At 33.9% G+C, this 22,410-nt stretch overlaps 2 protein-coding genes across 3 annotated transcripts; one reads left to right on the forward strand and one right to left on the reverse strand.

Moving 5' to 3' along the window:
* The first annotated feature begins 9,125 nt into the window (after positions 1 to 9,125).
* LOC111891977 (uncharacterized) lies at positions 9,126 to 13,203 on the forward strand. Its single transcript, XM_023888037.3, has 5 exons — positions 9,126 to 9,447; positions 9,890 to 10,232; positions 10,534 to 10,805; positions 11,633 to 11,829; positions 12,584 to 13,203. The coding sequence occupies exons 1-5, from the start codon at positions 9,258 to 9,260 to the stop codon at positions 13,016 to 13,018; spliced, it is 1,437 nt and encodes a 478-aa protein (XP_023743805.1). The 5' UTR covers positions 9,126 to 9,257; the 3' UTR covers positions 13,019 to 13,203.
* A 5,351-nt stretch (positions 13,204 to 18,554) lies between these two features.
* On the reverse strand, positions 18,555 to 22,356 carry LOC111891982 (uncharacterized). Of its 2 annotated transcripts, XM_023888042.3 has the most exons (8): positions 21,542 to 22,354; positions 21,300 to 21,426; positions 20,530 to 20,626; positions 20,197 to 20,233; positions 19,922 to 20,093; positions 19,687 to 19,788; positions 19,512 to 19,607; positions 18,555 to 19,002 (listed from the first exon to the last, which is right to left on the reverse strand). In XM_023888042.3, exons 1-6 carry the CDS (start codon positions 21,773 to 21,775, stop codon positions 19,700 to 19,702), a joined length of 756 nt encoding a protein of 251 aa, XP_023743810.1. In that variant the 5' UTR covers positions 21,776 to 22,354; the 3' UTR covers positions 18,555 to 19,002; positions 19,512 to 19,607; positions 19,687 to 19,699. The 2 variants fall into 2 exon arrangements, with proteins under 2 accessions (XP_023743810.1, XP_023743812.1); XM_023888044.3 differs by lacking the exons at positions 18,555 to 19,002; positions 19,512 to 19,607 and having other exon boundaries at positions 19,695 to 19,834; positions 21,542 to 22,356.
* Positions 22,357 to 22,410: the final 54 nt, after the last annotated feature.

The following is a 22,410-nucleotide window of genomic DNA, read 5'->3' on the forward strand; positions in this document are numbered from 1 at the left end:
TATGTGTTCAGATTTCTAAACGTTTAATTACGATATTAGAACTGGCATATAATTTTTCGAGGTAATAAGGAGGGATACGCGTCTAAATCTTCCTTTATCTTTATTCTCGTCTCGATACACCAAACGAATGCTCTGGTGTGCAGAACATCATGGTGAAGACTGGTAGTGAATTGAGTAAATGAGGAAATGAGAAGGCTTACGATAGTGAATGATACCTATCGGAAGATATCGTAAGAGTGATATCTTGCCTTTAGAATGCGTCTAATAAATAATATGTCTAGTACGGGAGAAGTACATGTTCGATTAGTAGAAAGAAAGATTTTTGGTATAATCCATGAAGTTATCCCATCGTCTGACATTTCCATCACCAACCGAGTTGAAGCAGAATTAAAGATACACGTGGAAGAAGTCCTAGTAGAGTCTAGGGAAAATTATATGATTGTTTGGACACATTTGTGTTAAAATTGTTTTTGTGATAATAACTTGGAGAACTGTGAGACAATACTTGAGACGAGTATGAGTAGGTGTGAATGGTAGTAGAGGCCTATACTACCGGAAGCACAGGACTCACACTTGGATCAGGGAAAGTCACAAGGTTACCAAGAAGCTAGTAATTGATTTCGTTTTATTCAAGTGTGTTGTTACCATCATTTCGGTAATGACTAAGAAGATTGTTGATATTCCGACCCTAGTGGTCATATCGAATCGAGTCCGACTACGATGAGTATGTTGTGTGGTTCAGAGAACCAAGTTTGATGTAGCGTCCGACTTAAACCAAACGGTTGAAATCAAAGCGATCAATAGAAGTATCGCACTCGTTGTTAAAGAATTTGGTGGCTAGAAATGCCTAATGTTAAAGTGTGATTATATCACATTAGAACATGAAGGAAGGCATAGTCTGTTTTAGAATTTAACTCTAAGAGACCTAAGTCTAAGTGTTGCAACATACGATGATAGGTCATTAGAATATGACACATCGATCTATAGTAGTAATAAAAGAACTTATCTCAAGTCCGTATCCAACAAGGATCGAGATTGTGACTTGAAGGTCGTAATTTGGAGTCTAACCTGAGGTAAAGAGCAGGTGCACGATCGAGTACTCTTACAGTCAATGAGTTTAAGAGATAGAATCGAAGGAATGTAGAAGTTATAATTATTACCTAGGATGAAGAGATGACGTATGGAGTCATTATACGACCCTGTTTCGTTGATGATTCCGGGACGTAATCATCCTAAGGGGGAGATAATTGTAACGCCCGCAAATCCGGGCTAGTCAATTTAGAGGCAATAGGGGTCGAAAACGACTTTTCGACAAAAGATTATTTAGAATAAATAATCTTAACCAAGTTGTATAGTATGTTACAAGGTTTTCGTACATATAAAGAACGCCGAAAACCGAGTTATAACGAAGAAGTTATGACCCGTTGAAGTTTCGCGACGGAACCGGCACGATACCGGGAAGCGTAAATAGTGAATTTACGATAGAGCGAGATTTAGCCTTAGCGATCTAAACGAAAGTCGTAGAATATGTTAAACTAAGAAAATCGATAAAAAGAACGCCCAAATCTGACTTCGTATGAGGAAGTTATGATTTTTCTAAGATTTAGCATAGCAGTACACAGCCCGAAATCTGAATTTTAGATCGGTCTATTTTTAGCCGACGGGATCTAAATGAAAGTTATAGTACTCGTAAATACCAATGCGTGGATATAAAGAACGTCGATAATAGAGCTCGTATGCGAAAGTTATGGACGAAACTTAGTCCCTACTTTTCGAGCGCGGCGAATTTGACACAGTTTTGTAAATCCGAGATAGAATGAGAATTAGCCAACGAGGTCTAAATGAAAGTTGAAGATCTCATTAATAGGAACTCAACGGTAAAAAGACAGACAAAAACGGAACTTGTATGCGAAAGTTATGGACGAAGCTTAGTCCCTACTTTTCGAGCGCGGCGAATTCGATACAGTTTTGTAAATCCGAGATAGAATGAGAATTAGCCAACGAGGTCTAAATGAAAGTTGAAGATCTCATTAATAGGAACTCAACGGTAAAAAGACAGACAAAAACGGAGCTCGTATGCAAAAGTTACGGACGAAGCTTAGAGACTACTTTACTATAAAACTCCTATAAATACAAGGGTGAACTCCTCATATTTTCTTCACACCATAAGCCTTTCTTTCTCTCTCTAACTTCTCTCTAACCTCCCTAAACCCCTCCCAAGTCTAGGGAACCTCCCTATCACGAGAAGAAAGCCCCGGAGCGCCCGACGGCTCCAAGAAGAAAAGCTTTCGGCTTGGAAACGCTGCTCCAGCAAAGCCCGGTTTTTAATAAAAACCCGCTGTAAGTGAGCTACGCCTATAGTATATTTAATATAGATTTTATTTAATTATAGTAACATTGTTAGGACCTTAAAATAATTATTTGGGCTATTATTATAAGTTATATTGAGTGTTATTTAACGCTTATATAATAGTAATAATAGCTAGACTATTAAATTAGTCTCGTCAAGAGTTAGACTAAACTCTAGTGGTAATGATACTAGGTTTCGTCAAGGGATAATTGTTTTAAGAGTAACGAAGTGCTGTCCGAGTGCCGACTCACCACCTTTCAGGTGAGTGCATAGTCCCTTTCATCTTACACATAGATATGAAGTATTGTATATAAACTACATGTTATGTGTGCATATTATCTGAATACTTGCTGTCTATGTTGGTTGAACGTTTTATACATGTTTTAAAGGACTTAAACTGTATACGTATCTTATATATACGAAAATGTTGGGTATGAGATGGGTAGATGAATGATGAGAGATAGAAGATGGCGTGAGTATACATTGGCAGCTATAGACTTAGTGCCTATGGGACAAACACCGGTAGCTATGGACTTAGTACCTTTTAGACGTTGGTAGCTATGGATTTAGTACCTGTTGGGAATTGGTAGCTATGGACTTAGTACCTATTAGTTAGACGTTGGTAGCTAAGGATTTAGTACCTGTAGGAATTGGTAGCTATGGACTTAGTACCTGTTGAACATTGGTAGCTATGGACTTAGTACCTATTAGATAAAGACTGGTAGCTATGGATTTAGTACCCGATGAATAGACTATAGCAGCTATGGAATTAGTGCTTTATGAACGAACATTGGCGGCTATGGATTTAGTGCCAGTCCTATAAAGGGACTTCGGAATAAACGAATGCAGGATAGATGACTCTTAGGTTAAATCCTTAAAGAGTAAAGAAGATAATAGGGATGGGTAATTGGGTTGATTGTTTGATTGAATATAATAATTATATTATTGTGGGTTGAAAACCCTATGTACTCACCAGGTTTCCCAACCTGACCCACTCAGTTTATGTATATCACAGGTGACGAAGTGAAGTGACATTACACTGAGAGATTTAAAAGAGATGTAGATCACTAGTGTAAATAATTGTAAGTTCTGTTTATGCTTATGTTTCGGTATTAACGATGACATCCCAAACATTTTTAAATGAAATAAATACGTTTCTTCGAAAATGTTTTAATAACGTATTTACCATGTTTTTCTGGGAACAAATTCCGCAACCTTTTTATAAGATGAAGTACTCTGATTTTTATAAAGCATAAACAAAATCGGTCTTTTCTGGCCGTGATTTTGGGGATGTCACAAATACCACACATAAAACACATATTAGCCACTCGAGGCTATAACTCTATGGGTTCGTGCACCCAACTCTATGAACCCTCAGGTTCTAACTCTAGGAACCTTCCGGTTCCAACTCTGAAATCATGCATAGCATAAATCACATAGAAATAATGCAGTACAACACATGGCATACACATAACATACATACACTAACACATAGCTCTGATTACCTACTCAAGGTAAAGTATAGTGAGAAGACTCACCTCGCGTGTCTCGGTATCTCACGAACCCTGGAAATCCCTCGTGCTCGATCCTCCGAGCTCTAATCCTCCTATAACATCACATGACTCTAATTAACACTTTTTATCTCTAAGGTTGACTATCCCAAGAAGTCAACACAGGTCAACGGTCAACGGTCAACTTTGACCGGACTCGGCGAGTGCACACGGCAACTCGGCGAGTCTAGACGTTCTCACCAACTCTCTAGGATTCCCTTTCTACACGTCGAGTACTCCCCCTGACTCGACGAGTTTCACCTGGCAGAAATCACGGGGCCACCCCGACTCAACTCGCCGAGTCTCAAGAACGACTCGGCGAGTCCCAGCTCGACTCAGTCCACTTGACAACCCTCTCTAACTCGCCTTGACTCACTGAGTCAACCCATGACTCGACTGGACCACTCACTGGCCGGTCCAAGGCAATCTTCAAGCTACTCGCCGAGTCTGCTCATCGGACTCGGCGAGTCCATGCCATGCAATCACTCAAACTTGCTTCTAAGGTCAGATCTATTCCAACAATTCATAGATCTGGCCTTCCTAGACTGATTCACCACGTAAAGCCCCAGACTTGGTGCATAAACAACCTCTATATGACCATATATGAAGAATTATCAACAAATCTCACTACTCAAGGTCATAACCTCCATTGTTCTCTATAAAGCTTGATGAATGAGGCTCTCTGGACCTCTATGGATCCAAATCCGAAGTCTCATCACTAGCAAGGGACTATTTGGCCATCCAATCAACTCAACAAGGTCACAAGAAACCCTAAAATCAATTATACTTCATAAAACAGGAGATGAGCCGAAATCATACCTTTAGATTGAAGGGCTAAGCTTCAAATCCACCGAATAGCAGTCTCCTTTGCCTCCTCTTGGCTAGAACCTCCCTCTTCTTTGCTAAACAACACACAATTGTCAAGAAATGCTTCCTTTCTCTCTCAAATCGCTAAAGCACTCTAGGGTTTCTCTCTATGGACTGTTGGGTGCAAATGACGGCCATAAGGCCCTTTAAATAGGTCCCAAACCCGAGAAATTTAGGGTTTCATTAAACAGCGTGGACTCGCCGAGTCCAGACGAATCCCGCGTCCAGAATCGTGACCCTACTCGGCGAGTCTGAGCTCCAACTCGCCGAGTCTCTTCTCAAAACACCAAAAAAAACAAAACAATAAAATACCTGGAAATCCGGGCTGTTACATACCACGTCCTTTCTCAAGGACAACTGGGGTGATGTTTTCATCTATTGGTTGTATAGGATGTGTGGATTTTAGATTTTCATGTTGCTAGCTTGGAATTTTTGTTTGGTGTACCACATGTTCGATGAAATGCGTAAGAGAACAACATTGGATTCAACCTAAAGACAATGAATTCAATTTCAAGTCTTGACTTGAGATATATCCACATGATGAAAACTGGAAAGGTAAATATGGTGTACTGTGTTCAAACCTTTCCCCAAATCAACACTTCCTACCTACTACCCTTCTCTGTTGATTTCTTTTATAATCTGTTGATTGCAGCTCACATTAGGGGTTTTCATTCAAATTAGTTTTCCAAATATCATCTGTTGTTATTGAGATTGAGTTTTTGTTTGATGGGTTTCGTTTTAGAGTCAACTCAGGAGCTATTGGTGGCAATCAATTATATGGGGGTATTACTGCATCATCACTGTAATGGAAGTGTCAGAAGGTTCTACTTAACAGGTAAAACGACTAGAACACTCATTAAAATCATTTAGTTGACCGGTTGATGTGATAATTAAAAGAATAAGCGGATTTTGTTATACCTTGTAGATTAATAGATACCAAGCGTGTTGGAAGAAAACCCAAAATGATGTTGATTGTTTGCATACAAAGCGGTATGTATAATATCCTCTGCTTCTTTCTCCCCTCTCTATATCAGACATGGTGCATTTGCTAAAAGTTTTCTTGTTAATGTACAAAGAGGTAATATTATGATAAGCAAATAAAAACTTTCAGGTATCGGTATAGATGGATTGGATCGAGTTTAGATTGGTAATTTCCTCAATGACATCGGTGATTCAATAGCCTAGCAACTAAGCATCTGTGGTAACAATTTGTAAATAAAGTGTAATTTTTATCTTCAGAATTAATATGAAACATTCAATTATCTATTAAAAACTTAATGACTCGGCGAATTAAAGTTTATATTCTTGTAGGAATATGCATATAGTTGGCTTCATAGCAGATTAGTTTTTCAATTTGCTTTAGAAATTTTCAAAACTTTTTCGACTTTAGCTTCATTCCGTTGGTATGTACAATGGGGTTATGAAATAGTGCTTACAATCGTTTCTTTGAACCATCAGATTTTATTACGAGTGACAAGACTCGCAACAAGAATCAGTCATTTTTCAAGAGAAATTAGACATTATCACTTAATGAAATAAAGGGTTAAAACAAAGTTGTTCATAGAAAGACAGAATGTTTGTTGGAGGATCTAGAACTTGACACGATAGAAAAAAAGGTTTCCATTTCTTTAATTTGTATCTACTCCTATAATTTCTTCTCAATAAATTCAAGTTTGGAATACAAGTGGACGAAGAGGGCTAATGTTAATGATCTGATCAAACTTATATGTTTTCTCATACGACATTCTTTTATGTTTTGAGAGGAAAAGAAATGAGTTATATTAGGTTTTTAAACAGAGAGTTAGTTTATCAAATAATTTGGAACCGATGACTAAACTAAACTGAAGATGATTTTATTTTTAAAGTTCCAATGGTTTTCTTGATTCTAAAAGGTTTGCACACACTCTTCATCATTATGTGCATACTAAAAATCTAAGAAATATTTGAAGTAAATACTATATTCATCAACAAACACCTGTTGCTTAGCTACAGGACGCAAAATGGGTAGGATGGACAGACCGGATAACAGGTCCAGGTTGACAACGATTTACTTTGTCAGGATTGATCCGCAATTGGTGAATTGCCCAAACAATGTCGGTTTTGAATTCAGACTCTTATGTTACCCGTAGAGGTGAGAACTTCTTTTCTCCAAAAGTCTCAATAGGTTAATATTCATGAGTTTCATATATAAAACCCTTTATGTAAGTCCTGATTTGAAGCTCATAAAATAATTTAACTGAAACTAAACTAAATTCTCAAGAAATTTAAAATCAGAAGATACTAAAAACTTATGCATGAATTAGCCCTTTGGATGTTGATTTCTAGAAGTTCTCTATGTAGGTTTGAGATTAATGGACAATGAATGGAAGTTTCAATGGAAGATCGTAATTCCATCCTCCCCAAAACTTGGATGAATGGTGAGTTTTTCTTTTCAATTTTTACTTGTTTTTTCTATTATGCCTTCACTTTTTTTACGTATGTGTTCTAGATATGGCTGTGGAAACTTATGGAATATGATTTAGAGATTCTAGGAGACATATATTTTTATTTATAGTCTAATAAATCAATGTTAGTCTATAAATAAACAGAAAATTACTTTGTGTAAAAAAAGAGGGTAAACAGAACACCTGATCGTCGTTTTATGGTATCTTGAAATAAAACTAATATTGTATTGTGGTTAAATAGAAGAAATATCAATTATATTGAGGTTAAATAGAAGAAATATCAATGCATGTTAATTGCTATTATTTTTTATAACATTTTATTTTCATTTATTCAATAAAAAAGAAGAGAAACAAAGGCTCTAGGTTGGTTAATTGTTTTTAATTAGTTGAAAGTTTTTCTTTCTTGATGTTTGGATGCTATTGTACTTCATCTAGCTCCCACCTCATAATATCAATGAATCAAAGTCAGATTCTTTTGCCACTCATTTGATTTGATGGTTATTGAGTGTAACTAACAATCATTGAAGTTCTAGAAAACCACTTTCTCAACCTTCCTGTTTGATTGTGTTGTGTAGGGACACCAAGAGCTTGATCTTGCCAGCTTCTCTAAGTTTTTTTTTTATGAAAAATCGACCTACAATCTACTTTTATTATGAGGTTTGCATACTTAAATTATTAATTTATTATCATATATTCATGTTTACTTTCTTGTTAATTTGTCTGCGTATATGAGAATTTACTAATTGTATAAACCAACTTACTCATACTCTTAAGAGAATCAACATGCACATAAAAAAATGTAACCAACTATTCTTATAAGAAATAGATAATAATTTTTTTAATAAAATTGCTTTTACTTTTAGTTTGTAACAGAAAAAACAAATTTCATTGTATATGTATGTGTGGTAAGTCTATTATTACATATATAATTTATATTTTTTTATTGAGAAACAAAAGTTGTAGAAACAAAAACTGTTTATTATTTGGTCAAAGTCATACTCAAACAAATAGGAAACATAGATCAAACACTTACAACTTGCTAAAAAATTGATCATCTTACCAACAGAAAATAAAATATATAGAATGGATTAAAATAATATACTTTCAACGTTTGTCATGTTTTAAATTTCAATAATATACTTTCAATCCTTTTTTTTAAAATACAATGATTTAGTAAGAAAATAAATTGAAAGTAACGAAAAAATAGGATTTTGTAATAAACAAATAAATGTAAGTATGTTGTCATTTTTGCATTTAACTTATGTTGGTTCAACATTGTGTAGGACTTGCATTAGTGATAACAAAATACACAGGAGATGCCATCACACTGCATCAATCAATAGGTGAATCAACAGTCGAACTTACCTAACCTGTGATGTCCGCTTTCAAGGGTTATCAAAATGTAAATAAATCAAGATCACAGGTTTTAAGAAATAAACATACAACACCTATACAAGCTGTAAACAAGAAAAATCAAATGAATTTTTAATGTCGAAAGAAAATAAAATGGTCTATTATCAAGGATGGGTTTCGAGTCTTCTAGATGAACATTGTATGAGTATACAATAGTTGTAAAGATTAATTCCACTACAGGTCTATAAAAACAAGCTTTGTTATTTTGTATTCCTATATGAAACAAATAACAATGTACTTAAGTTATATATTTTTTCACATTAAAACAATATACTTTTAAAGTAGAATGATATATTGCCTATATTTTCAGCAAGAAAGTAGTTGTATTTTCTATCAAACAACTGTATTTTACCTAAAATCATTTAAAAATAGTTTAATGATCAATTCACTAGGGCCGTGGCCCAAAAATGTTTCCTAATATATATATATATATATATATATATATATATATATATATATATATATATATATATATATATATATATATATATATATAGACGAGCAGAGCAGAGCATAGTGAGAAGTCAAAGGTCAAATCGTCAACCTTGATTTTGAACCCTCGAATTCAGAGATCTCTGCTGCTCACATCGATACTGTGGGTGTCACAAATACACACAATTCGAATTCGCAGAGATGCATTTAAGTGAGAACGAGGGTATAGAGGGAAAGGCGTTCGCTGTTACAGGTGGATTGGGTTTTGTGGGTTCAGCGCTGTGTTTGGAGCTGGTTCGCAGAGGCGCGCGTCTTGTTCGAGCTTTTGATCTAAGATCAACTTCTCCTTGGTCCGACCATCTTCTCAAAAACGGAGTCCACTACGTTAAAGGTATTAACTGCGTTTTCTGTTCTAAAATTAGGGATGTGTTCAGCTGAATTTTGAGCATCTTCGTGTTTGTTGATTTACTTCTAGAATTAGGTATTCTAGCATTAGATTCAGTTCTAATTGCATGCGATTTATGAATGTGGTAGAAATTAGTAGACTGAAAATAATCGACTGGATAAGACAATTGAATCTTCTAGAAGATAGATTAATCATTAAGCTCTTACAAGGATCGAGAACTGTATGAACCAAAGCACTTCTCTTCCATAATCCTTAACCATAGTTTCTGAACAAAAGTTACGATGAACTCACATTTATAAGTCATCATAGAGTTGTAAAAGCGGACAAATCAATGAACATTTTGTGAAATGAAAGGCTGCTACCTAGGCCGATTACATTTATATATATTACTATATGCAACTCACTTGATGGAAATTTATGCTTTTAGGGGACATCAGTAATAGAAAAGATGTGGAGAAGGCATTACGTGGAGTAGACTGTGTTTTCCACTTAGCTTCATTTGGCATGTCTGGTAAAGAAATGCTTCAATTTGGGCGAGTTGATGATGTGAATATTAATGGAACATGTCATGTCTTGGAAGCTTGCCATGAAAATGGTGTCAAGAGACTTGTATATGTGAGTACAGCAAATGTTGTATTTGCTGGAAATGAAATTATTAATGGAAATGAAAGGCTTCCTTATATCCCTCTGGACATCCATGTTGATCCTTATAGCAGAAGCAAATCTATTGCTGAACAGCTTGTGCTTAAAACCAATGGTCGCCCTTCTAAGTAAGTATAATATATATATTTTTTTTCAATATCTTTTACGACTAAATCCAAGAATTAGCAATTTACTTTCTCTTTTTTTTCTTTTCTTATTATAGCATTTTACTTTCACTTTTTCTTATTATAGTGAAGATGCATTGCTATTTCTGGCATGTTGCCCTATTTTTTACTCTATCTATCTTATGTTTGACTTAGCCCATAGTTTTGGAAATATGGTTTACTATCTGTTAAGAAGGTTGATATTATAGATAAAAAGATTATGAATAAAAGGGTAATGTAGTTTTTGTTGGTTAATATTTTATAGGAAGAAAAAGGGAGAATTTTTTTATACATGTGCAATACGTCCAGCTGCTATCTATGGACCTGGTGAAGAAAGACACATTCCAAGACTTATCAGTCTTGCAAAATTAGGGCTTCTTCCATTCAAAATTGGGGATTCAAATGTGAAAAGTGATTGGGTTTATGTTGATAACTTGGTTTTGGCTTTAGTTCTGGCAAGTATGGGACTTTTGGATGATATTCCTGGAAGAGGAAAACAGCCAGTTGCTGCTGGCCAGCCATATTTCATATCAGATGGTAATTTTCATTTTCAGTTAAATAGCAACCTACTTTCATTTAATATTTTTATTTTTATATTGCATTTCTTTATATTACAACATTCTACTCAGTTATAGCAAATTAGTAATTCATATCAACATAAACGAGTTTTCGATGCTATAACTGGGTTGATTTTTTGTAATGTCCTAAAAACCCAACTGACCTTTTATTTTTTTCCGGTTTAACCACCAAAACTTTGTTTTATTTTTCATAAAAGCCACTACATAAAATATTGGATTTTGTAAAAACCACTAAAGTTTGGAATTTGCTCGACTTAACCACTCAAAGAGTTTCCTTTTATGATTTTTTTATTTTATTTTATTATTATTTTTTTTATAATAGTTCTTTTTATGATTTAACCACTGAAACTTTGATTTTTTTTTTTCTAAAAAAACCCATCTTTAACAAAAAAATATATTGTTCTGACTGGTGTTTGCTAGTCAATACCAGAAAAAATAACTTACAATGGTTATTATGGAAAAAAAAACAGACGATCAGTGGTTAAACTGAAAATAAAAGAAACTTTCAGTGGTTAAATCGGAAAAAGAAAATTGTTTCAGTGGTTAATCGGGTAAAATTTTAAAAGCATGACTCGTTAGTAATAAAAAGAGTAAAGATACAATGACGTATGAGAAATAAACAAAAGTAGGATGATATAAATATAATGCACAAAAAAAAAATTGTGTTATTGCTGCAACTTATGTTTTAAAGTTGCTACACTAATAAGTTATAAGAGAATTGGTTTGATTTGTTATTTTATGGGTCTTGTCCCACTTAAAATTAAAATTATGAATTATGATAAACAGGTTCTCCTGTGAACACTTTTGAATTTCTACGCCCGTTGCTGAGAGGTTTAGATTATGATATGCCAAAGGCATCATTAAGTCTTCCAAGAGCTCTTTTTTTTGGGAAAATAATTTCCATTGTCTACACAATCATGTATCCTTGGTTGAATCATGCTTGGCTTCCTCAACCATTGTTGCTCCCTGCAGAAGTTTACAAGGTTCATAAAACTATGTTTATCTTCATTTATTATTAACTACTAAATTACAAATTCCGTCCCTGTGCTATATTGTTTTTTAGATTTGGTCCCTAAAAGAATTTTCTGCTTTTCTTTATTCATTTGGTGGCCCCATTTTCGAATTTTGTTGGTTTTTTTTTTCTTCATTTTGTTTTGGAAGTATATGGTAAAATGATGAATCTGCTCTAACTTGTGTATTTTTGATAGAAAAAACTAATGAAATTTGATAAGGGAGGATAAGATGGTCATTTTACCATCTTATATGATCTAGCAACAAAAATAGACAGGAATGAATGTTAGGGCCAAATCCAAAACAAATTGAGACCGCTCATATAATAAAATAACAACATTCGTTTAGGGAACATGGTAAATTGACATTTTGCCCTCGTGAAATTTTTTTATTTTTAAGAAATATGTTAGTGAGGGCAAAATAGTCATTTCACCAGGACTTAACGCCACATCACCAAAAATAATCCATAACAAAATTAAACCATATGGGTCAAAAAGTAACGGATATTTTCAGAGCGCTAGAATGATCATTTTGCCCACATTTATGATTTATGTATTTCTTTTTAATATTAAAAATAATAATACATAATGACTATATCCTAACCAAAAATGAAACTTGAAACCACATGGATAAAAAAGCAACATAATTGGGTTAGGGACCATATCCAAAAGAAAGAAATTACAATTTACACACAAAATGACAAAATATTGTTTTTGGTATATGTAGGTGGGTGTGACACATTATTTTAATTACCTAAAAGCAAAACAGGAGCTGGGGTACACCCCAATGACAACCCCTCAACAAGGCATGGCTACCACCATCTCATTCTACCAAGAACAAAAACGAAAAAGCTTAGATGGGCCCACAATCTACGCATGGTTCTTCTGCGTGTTTGGAATGTCGACTGTAATTGCAGCCGCATTTTTCCCCGATATTACGCCTGTGCCACTCCTTCGATCCATATGCCTTTTCTTCTTACGTTCCATGTTGGTGTTGAGGATACTGGCGGTTTGGGCCATTGCAATGCATGTTGGGGAAGCGGTTTATGCTTGGAGATTGGCTAAGAGAGTGGATCCGGGGAATTCAAGTGGGTGGTTCTGGCAGACTTTTGTTCTTGGGGTTTTTTCCTTGAAATTTCTCTTGAAGAGAGCCAAGAAATAAGGTCTATTTATTCTTTCATTTCTTAAGATTGTATTTGTTGCTGAATCATGAAGATTGGTTTACTTAGGGGTCGTTTGTTTCGTTTTATTCCTAAGGAATTTAAAGGATTTGGAAACTAAAATCCAATACAATACGTGTTTGGCTTACAAAAGGGATGAAATATAATTTCCATAATTACTTTTTAATTCCCTATATCAAAGATTTTCAATTCATTCCCCATGCATCAAGAATCCACCGTTCAGTTGCTTATCTTTTCTTTTCCTTGCACAATTATCCTCCCATGTATATAAGATTCTGGTAAAATATATATAGACAAAACTTCAAAAATGGTCCCTGTGGTTTTCGAAAATATCAAGTTTAGTCCCTAAGTTCAAAAAACCTCACAGATGGTCCCTGTGGTTTCAAAACTTTTAACATTTGGTCCTTTTCGCTAACTCCGTTAGCTTTTGGCCGTTAAGTGAAGGGCAATTCTGTCATTTCACTTCCACAGGGACCATTTATGAAGTTTTACCTTATTTTTTTTTTTAAAAGAAAAAAATACAATTATTTAATATTAAAGGCTCTCTCTCTCTCTCTCTCTCTCTCTCTCTCTCTCTCTCTCTCTCTCTCTCTCTCTCTCTCTCTCTCTCTCTCTCTCAGTAAAAAAGAAAGCCAAACCCACATCTCCCTTCTCCGTTCTCTCTGTTTTCAGTTGGGTAAACAAACCCCTAAATTGGATTCATCCATAAACTCAATGAGAAAAGCCCATAGCTTCGGTTTCCATGAAAAAGATATGGAAACAGATGAGCAAACATGTTTGCTAAATCTATTCACCTGATGCTCCGATGTATGCCTCCATTCTCAGATTAATTGTTGTCTTCTCAAAGAACTGGACTTGGTGGTGGTGGTGCTCTTTGTGCTTCTAACTCCGATTAGGGTTTCGTCGCTGCAACACCGACGGAAAACAGATATTGGTGAAAGGTTCTCTCGGTGATGATGGTGTTTCCGGATTAAACAGTTGGTGATGCAAAGGATGGAATAGAGGATGGTGGCGTATGTAGGTGGTGTAGCGGTGACGACGACACATAGATCGAAGCTAGGGTTGTTAGCGACGACTTCGTCGATCTCTTTTTCCGATGACGGCTTCGTTCTTCAGTTAGTGTTTTCGTCTTCCAGATCTAATGAGCATCAAGGGTGACGGCGAGAAAACATATGTTGATCAAATTTTGTGTGTGTGTGTGTGTGTTCATCTGATTTCGTTCTTTAGGTAGGGTTTTCATCAAATTTCGTATGTGTGTGTGTGTGTTCATCTGACTTTGTGTGTATATATCTTATCTGATTTTATATGTGTATGAGTGTATGTTCATCGAATCTGATTTCAAGTGTGTGTGTGTGTGTATTCATCAGATAGGGGTGAACTCGAGACAAACCCATATTTTGTGTATTGTTTTTGTTTATGGATGATTTTTTGGCCGACGGTGGAGGTGGCAGACCGTGATGGTGGCAAACTGTGGTGGTGGTAGAAGGTGTTCGAATGGTGGTGGTGGCGGAATATGTTCTTGATTGTTCTTGAATATATGAATATGTTCTTGGTGTTTATCAAACACAAACACACACACACACAGATGTGGGACCCATTGCATATTAAATTTTATTTATTTATTTATTTAAAAAAAATAATACAAAACCTCATAAATGGTCTCTGGGCAGTGAAATGACAAAAATACCCCTTACTTAACGGCTAAAAGCTAACGGAGTTAGCGAAAAGGACCAAATGTTAAAAGTTTTGAAACCACAGGGACCATCTGTGAGGTTTTTTGAACTTAGGGACTAAACTTGATAGTTTTGAAAACAACAGGGACCATTTTTGAAGTTTTGTCATATATATATATATATATATATATATATATATATATATATATATATATATATATATATATATATATATATATATATATATATATATATATATATATATATATATATATTATCTACGTGTTTTATATTATTATATAATAAATGACTTGTTGCTTTGTATTATTATATATAATCATTTTATTTCAATTTAAAATATATTTTTATTATTTGATTGTGTTCTACGAAATGTTAATTTTTTAATTTATATGTTATAGAATAGTTCAATAAAAGGTGTAATTAATTAAAACTTTGTCTTGTTTATTAAAGTAATATATAGGGTATTTCTATCATATTATAAATTTTATTTTTCAATTTCTTTGTAAAATCAGATAACAAATAAAAAAACAAATTCCATTCCTTGTCCTCTAAGCACATTTCAGCTTTTAGTATAGGGAAATCATCGGAAAAGTCTCAATATTTTACTCTAATTTACAAAAAAGTCTCAAACTAAAATTGGTTTATGAAAAAGTCTCGATTACCGGAAAAAATGACGATTTGGCTCTTTTTTTTTTTTTTTTTTTTTTTTTTCGGTTTATCAGTTTTAATACTTATCCAGTTTCATTAAAGTCTCATTATTTTACCATAATTTGGGACTTATTCGTAAATTATGATAAAATAATGGGACTTTATTAAAACCGGATAAGTAATGAAACCGGTAAACCGGGAAAATAGGGTCAAATCGTCATTTTTACCAGTAATTGAGACTTTTTCGTAAATAAATTTTAGTTTGGGACTTTTTCATAAACTAGGGTCAAATATTGAGACTTTTCTGGAGATTTCTCTTTAGTATATTTAGATTCTAATTCCTTTGGATTCTAATTCTTTTAACAAATTTCATTCCTTCAGAAAACATTCTGCAAAACAAACGCCCCCTTATAAGACTAAATATTCTATTAAAAAAGAAAAAAAAATTGCAATCTATTCTCAACAAAAACTGTGAGTTCCAAGTATGAAATTCAGTTGATCATGCCACATGTCATATTTCTATTGTATTTTTTATCTAACAAACTTTATAAATTACAAATTAGAGATTATTTCATAACAAACGAAATACAACAAAATTATATTTTATTTTGTACCAATACAGACTATTAATGATATATTTTTTCAAATTTTTTATTTTTATACTTAATTTTAAGTTTATAAAAATATTTAAAATAACTAGTAACTAATTTAGCTTGTTTTGAAATAATATAATTGATTTATATATTTGTTTTATCTTTTAAATAAACTAAAAATTGATCATACATTGTACTTGTTTCAGTAAAAAAAAAGTTATTCACTAAAATGATCATATTGATATAGAGAAGGTGGAACACCAACTGATGACGACTAAGGAACACCATACTTCATGTGTTTTTATATTGAAACACAATCACATTGAAATGATAACGAATAACTAATGACCACATTTAGAAGGAACTAAGAATTATAATGCAATAATCAGATCAATATTTAATCTAAAGATATAATATTTACACCCTCAAATATATAGAAATAGATGATCTCATGACTCTTTAGTGAAGAGAAATTATAATTGTCATGTATATAGTTGAATGGTTTAAATAGGGAAATTTCCAAAAAAAAAAGTCCTAAAATTTTGGGTTTATGATTTAGTCCTAAATTAAATTTCATTAAAAAAAAAAGGACAGAAAACCGGCTATTATAACCACTTTAACCCTTTTTTACCTTTTCAACAGGTAACTGATGAGGTGGCTTGCCAAATGGACTTTTGGGTTGAGGTGGCTGGTGATGTGGCAGCCCTTTAGAATTTAAAAAATCAGAATTATTTGAGAAAAAAAAGGGGGACTTTTGAACCAAAATGAATTTTCCTATGACCAACCATACACTTTACCATTTTAGATAGAAACATTTATTGATTTCGTTCCTTCAAATTTATTTATAAAGACTTATAACTCTCTTCTTCCTCACAACTCCTAACAAATATCACCATTAACGACTCACCAATGTTTTCTAGGAATCACTAAATCTCCAATCCTAATTTCTAATCAGCATTTAAGAAAAAGTTGTTGAAAACATTTGAGATCATTTTCAGCTCTTAATCATTTCTTCTTCTCCTCTATCGATACCTGGAAAACAATTTGTTGGTTTCTCTAATCTTCTTCAAAAATGAAAATTTGATTCCAGATCTGCAGCAGGAGGAGTTGTGGCGGCCTTTGTTGTAACGAGAGAAAAGAAAGGGAGGAGTTGCGACGACATGTAGATCTACAGACTCACTAGAGTTTGTCGAGGGGTTTTGCCAATGTGGATTTTCGAACCAAAACAGAGGCGGGGTGGTCGACTTTTGAACCAAAATGAATTTTCCTATGACAGATTGGCCAGAGTTGAGATGAGAGAATCGGAGATGGGAGAAAGGGAAGAAGAAGGGTCACAGAGTAGTGTTGACCATGTTATTAAGAGTTAATTATTAAGACTTTATAAATACAATTGAAGAAGTAATAACAAAAATGCTTCCAGTTCGTGTGGTGAGGTGTGTGGGTTAGGAGTAGGAGGTTAAGGGTTTGAGCCCTTCTTCCCCCTTTTTCTCCTAATAATCTGTTTTTTTCTTCCTAAAGAAAGAGCATGCCAAATCATCCTGTTCTTTTTCGTTAATGAAATTTAATTTATGACTAAATCATAAATTGACCCAAAACTTTGGGACTTCTTTGGAGATTTCCCGTTTAAATATAAGGTTGAACGTTACATCGACAAAACATTACTATTCACTGAAATATAGGAAGCTCGCAGAAGCTTAGGTTGTGTTTAAGTACAGAAAAACAATTTTCATTTTCCGTTTTTTGTTATCCCTTTCCGATTTTCCTTTTCTGTTTTCATTTTTTCATTGAAAATTTTAGAAAACGCATTTAGTTAAAACTTATTCATTTTTCATTTTCAATTTTAGAAAATTAGAAAACGCGTTTAGATGTGCATATTTCTTATCGGTTTTCATTTTTAGAAAACGGTAGCGGTGGTAGGCTGTGGGTGGGGGCAGTGGTTGTGTCGATGATGGCGATGGTGGTTGTGGTGGTGGCGGCGGTGGTGATGACAGGCGGTGGTGGTGGGTGGGTGGGGGGGGGGGGGGGTTAGTAGGGGTGTTAAGGTGGGTTAGGCAGAGGTGGGTGTGTGTTTATTTAAAAAAAATGGAATTAGAAAAATATGTAAAACAATGATTATCGGTTTTCCAAAAATTTCCAACTTCTTTGTAATTTTAGAAAACGAAAAACTCATTTTCTGTGAAAAATTTAGAAAAATAGACAAACTAAACGCGTTTTCAAAATTCTCATTTTCTTTGAAAATTTTTTCTGGAAAACGGCCCATTTTCCGCAACTAAACGCATCATTAGGTTTTTATCAGGTTGGCACAATTATATTTATATAAGATATTCCTCGCAAAAAATGAAGTGTCAAAAAATGTTATTTAGTGATGCTTTGTGTCAGAAAAAACAAATCTGCTAGTTAATACTAGTGGCTATTATATTAAAGTATGAAAAATGATTAGTCAATGTGATGACACACTTCCATTTGTATGGTCAATAACTAAAAAAAATGCAACTATTGGATTAAGTTACTAATGAACCATACAAGATTGGATTGAGTTTGATTGTCGATTAAAAGCAGTGTATTATAAGTGAAAAGCAGCATGGAAGAAAAGAAAGAAGTAAATTTCTATTTTAGTCTTTACATTAAGCGACTAAAAGTAACATTCGATGATGAATCACCGAGTCACACAAACTCATAGAATCACAGAGCCATTTTTATTACAGTTTTGTAATAAAAATTATGTTTTTTTAAGTAAAAGAAGATCCTGATCCCACCCTTTGGGACACGGGATAATAACAACGGGCATTGTGAATTTAACAAAAATCATACGTTGATTCCAATGCCGGTTCTTGTTTATTACATAGAATCGCAGAGCCATTTTTTGGCTCCAGATTCTGGTGGCCATTTCCATGGCCACCGGTATTCCATAATACCAGTAGACCAAGCCAAGTGGCGGCACTAAGGAAGAAGAGGCAAATTTGCAAACTTCTCCAATCACCCGAAGCAAATTGGAAGATAACTTCTCTGGTTAGCATGCATGTATATGACCTGCATCACAAAAAGTATCATCAGGTTTATGAACTAGAATGAGGTCAAAGATAGAACCAAATTATATACTTAAGAAAACCACACAACTCATATATCTGCCGTTTGATGGAATGATTGATTAAAAGTGGTTACTATAATTTGGTCATGTTTCGAACTCACCCTTACTAGATGGAATTACAAGTTGGTCCTTGTGCTTAGCTAAATTTTTTTTATTTTAGGTCAATAAAAAAAAAAAAGCTTTTTACAATTTGGTCTTCATTTTATCCTTGATGCTTCTGGTCTTGATCCTAACATAGTTTGTTTCAAGCTTTTAAATCCTTAGAAATGACTATTTGTCCCTCGTTTTACAAGGGTTAACAGCTTGAAACAAACCGTGTTAGTAAAAGGGACCAAAAGCATTACCAAACCATGAAATGACCAAACCTGCAAAAACTACGTACTCAGCTAAGTACAGGGACCAAATTTGTAATTTAGACAAACTTAATGTTGACAACGTGTAAAAATGGTACCTCTAGAATGCAAATAAGTCGCAAGGGTAAATCCAAGGCCCCTGCCACTCAAGTAGCACTACTGTTGCTCTTACTCCTGTCGCAATCTATGAGCACCTATAAAAACAAATTATTGAATTTTTTTTTTTTTTCATTATTTACCAGAACAAAAATTAACAACCAATTATGCACTAACCTTAACCAAATATTTACCCTCTTGCATTTGCTCCAGAACCTCCACCTTGAATGAACTGTGGTTGTGGTGGTGCAGGAACTACCGAAATAGGCCCTGCAACACCTGATCATAACACAAACCAAAAGCAACCAACATTAACCCATTTTACCTAAATATAGCAAACATACTTACATCACTACAGATATGAGCAATTTCCCATACTATTATAACCATACAAATGTAAAGAAATATTTACCTGTTGGATATGGTGCTTGAATTGAAGAAGTTTGAATTCCGCTATAACCGGGCCCACCAAATTGAAAAATCTGTTGACCAGTCATTGTTTGGTTGTATGGATACACTTGTGTGTTGGGTACACCATATATCTGAGCATAGTGTTGTTGACCCGCATATGGATTGTAAATTCCCTATTTATAAAAAAAAGTAAATAGGTCTTTCGAGAAGGTGAGAATTATAAGATTACTATAAATAAGACATGTGATTAAATTTTTGTTGGTATGCACTATTGACCTGTGGGTAGACGTATTCGGGACCAAATGTTGGATACCTGCACAAATAAAATAGCAAGTACCATATAACTACATGTACTTGTGTTGTGCATACTAATAATTACATAGAAACTAGAAAACATCGCATAGGAATGGAATGAAAATGAAATAACAAAGGAATGGAAAGGGCATGGTGAATACAATATTTATATGAATTTTTTATATTATAAATATAAATACAATGTATGAGTTTAACTCTGTTGAATACAATATTTAACTATAACTAATAAAATGTAAGACTACACATATATACAAGTGAATAATAAGAATATAATCAAATAGAAAAACAACTTACGTGTATGAGGGATATGTTAATCCTTGTTGGTAACCATAAGGAAAAGGTTGTTGATAGCCATAGCTTCCAAAATAAGGCGTTGGTGATCTCAAAGATCCTACCACAAGAAACCAAAACATTTAAGGTGCGTTTGGTTGTAGAAAACTATTTTCATTTTCTTTGAAAATATTTTTAGAAAATAGAGTTGAGTTTTCATTTTCAGCTTTCAATGAAAATTTTAGAAAACGCGTTTCGTTGGAACGGTGGAGTTTTCATTTTCCGATCTTCGAAATTTAGAAAACTTTGAAAAACTATAAAAATTATTTTTCTAATTTACATAAAATTTGGAAAACAAAAAATTGTCATTTTATTGGAAAATTTTTGAAAACTGAATCAATCAAAAGCGTTTTCAAAATTTTCATTTTCATTTGAAGTTTTTCATGGAATATTAGAAAATAATCCACCCAGGGTATGTTTGGCAAAAATAGTTGGTAGCTTGAAGCTGTAGCTTTTATTCGAGTTGGAAGTTGTAGCTACTAGCTTCTATTTGTGTAGAATTGCTTGGCAAATTTAACCATAAGCTTGTAATCTTTTGACCAATATAAAAATATATACCTGATTTTTCTTAAGGATAACCTAGTAATTTTGTTACAATAGCATTTCTTTAAACACTACTCTTTGTTCTAAAATAAAGCTTTTTCTTATTTTTTTTTTTTAAAAAAAAAACACTCGCCCTGAAAACACGAAGTTTCATGAAAATTGTCTTTTATAAAAATGAACTTTTTTTTTACCAAATGGCAAGGAATGCCGAGGAGGCCTTCCAAGCGAGGCTAAATTACAATTTGCTCGTCTCCCATCAATAATCGGAGCAGGATCAAGACATGCTCTCCTTGCAGATTCAGGTTCTTGAAAAGTCACCTAAATCCTCCATACATATCCATTCAAGATTTCAAAATAGATACAGGAATTATGCATGGCTTATCGTATATTTTACAAAAAATAAAATTAAAATTAAAATCAAGATAATACTCACAAAACCATAACCCTTGGATCGGCCGGTGTTCTTATCAGTGATCACAACGGCTTCAAAAATTTCTCCAAATTGTTCAAAGTATTGTCGCAGAGTTTCACTTTGTGTCTCCCAAGCAAGCCCTCCAACAAAAATTTTAGTCAAAGTGGTATCACCAAAAGGGGAATTATGATGAAATCCAGAACTTGAACTCGATCCTGAGCTTGGACCTGGTCGATCCGACGGCTGAAACGCCATGAGAAGACCACCCTTTCTCTTTTTGATAAGGAGAAGAGATTCTAAGAAGTAAAGTGAATCCAAAATATACCACAAGTACGATCAATCAAGAAAAAAAATAAAGGAGAAACGCTGTGTACAAAAGTGGGAAGTTAAATTGAAAATTTTGAGACCGGGAAACAGGGAAATCAAGATGATTAATTACACCACCAGAAGGAATATTAATTTGAAATTGCGAAGGAGCGAAAACCCTAAAATTCAGGCGAAAAGGAGTTGGGTGGAGCAATCAGCTGCATAATAATCAACCAACTGGTATCATGTAATGATGGTGGTGGGGTTATGCTGAAGAAATTAAACTACTTTTTTTGAGTTTGAATGAAGCACTTTAACGAGAATCTTCTTTAATCTTCTACAAATCGAAATTGTTTACTCCAAAATGAAAAAAAGATTTCGTGAAAATCTAATATTTACAGAGATAAGCGAATGATTAGTACTTACATAGCGAAATTGGTATCAAAATGGAAAATTTTAAGAAGAACCAGATTATTTGACAGTGACGAGAGAACGAGATGAGGAGTTGAAACAAATCTGTTTGTTTGTTTTTGAACTTACATTTGATTTTTTTTTAAATTTGTCGTGTTTTCAAATTTTTGATT

The sequence above is a fragment of the Lactuca sativa genome, chromosome 2 (assembly GCF_002870075.4).
Source record: "Lactuca sativa cultivar Salinas chromosome 2, Lsat_Salinas_v11, whole genome shotgun sequence".
Classification (NCBI taxonomy): domain Eukaryota; kingdom Viridiplantae; phylum Streptophyta; class Magnoliopsida; order Asterales; family Asteraceae; genus Lactuca; species Lactuca sativa.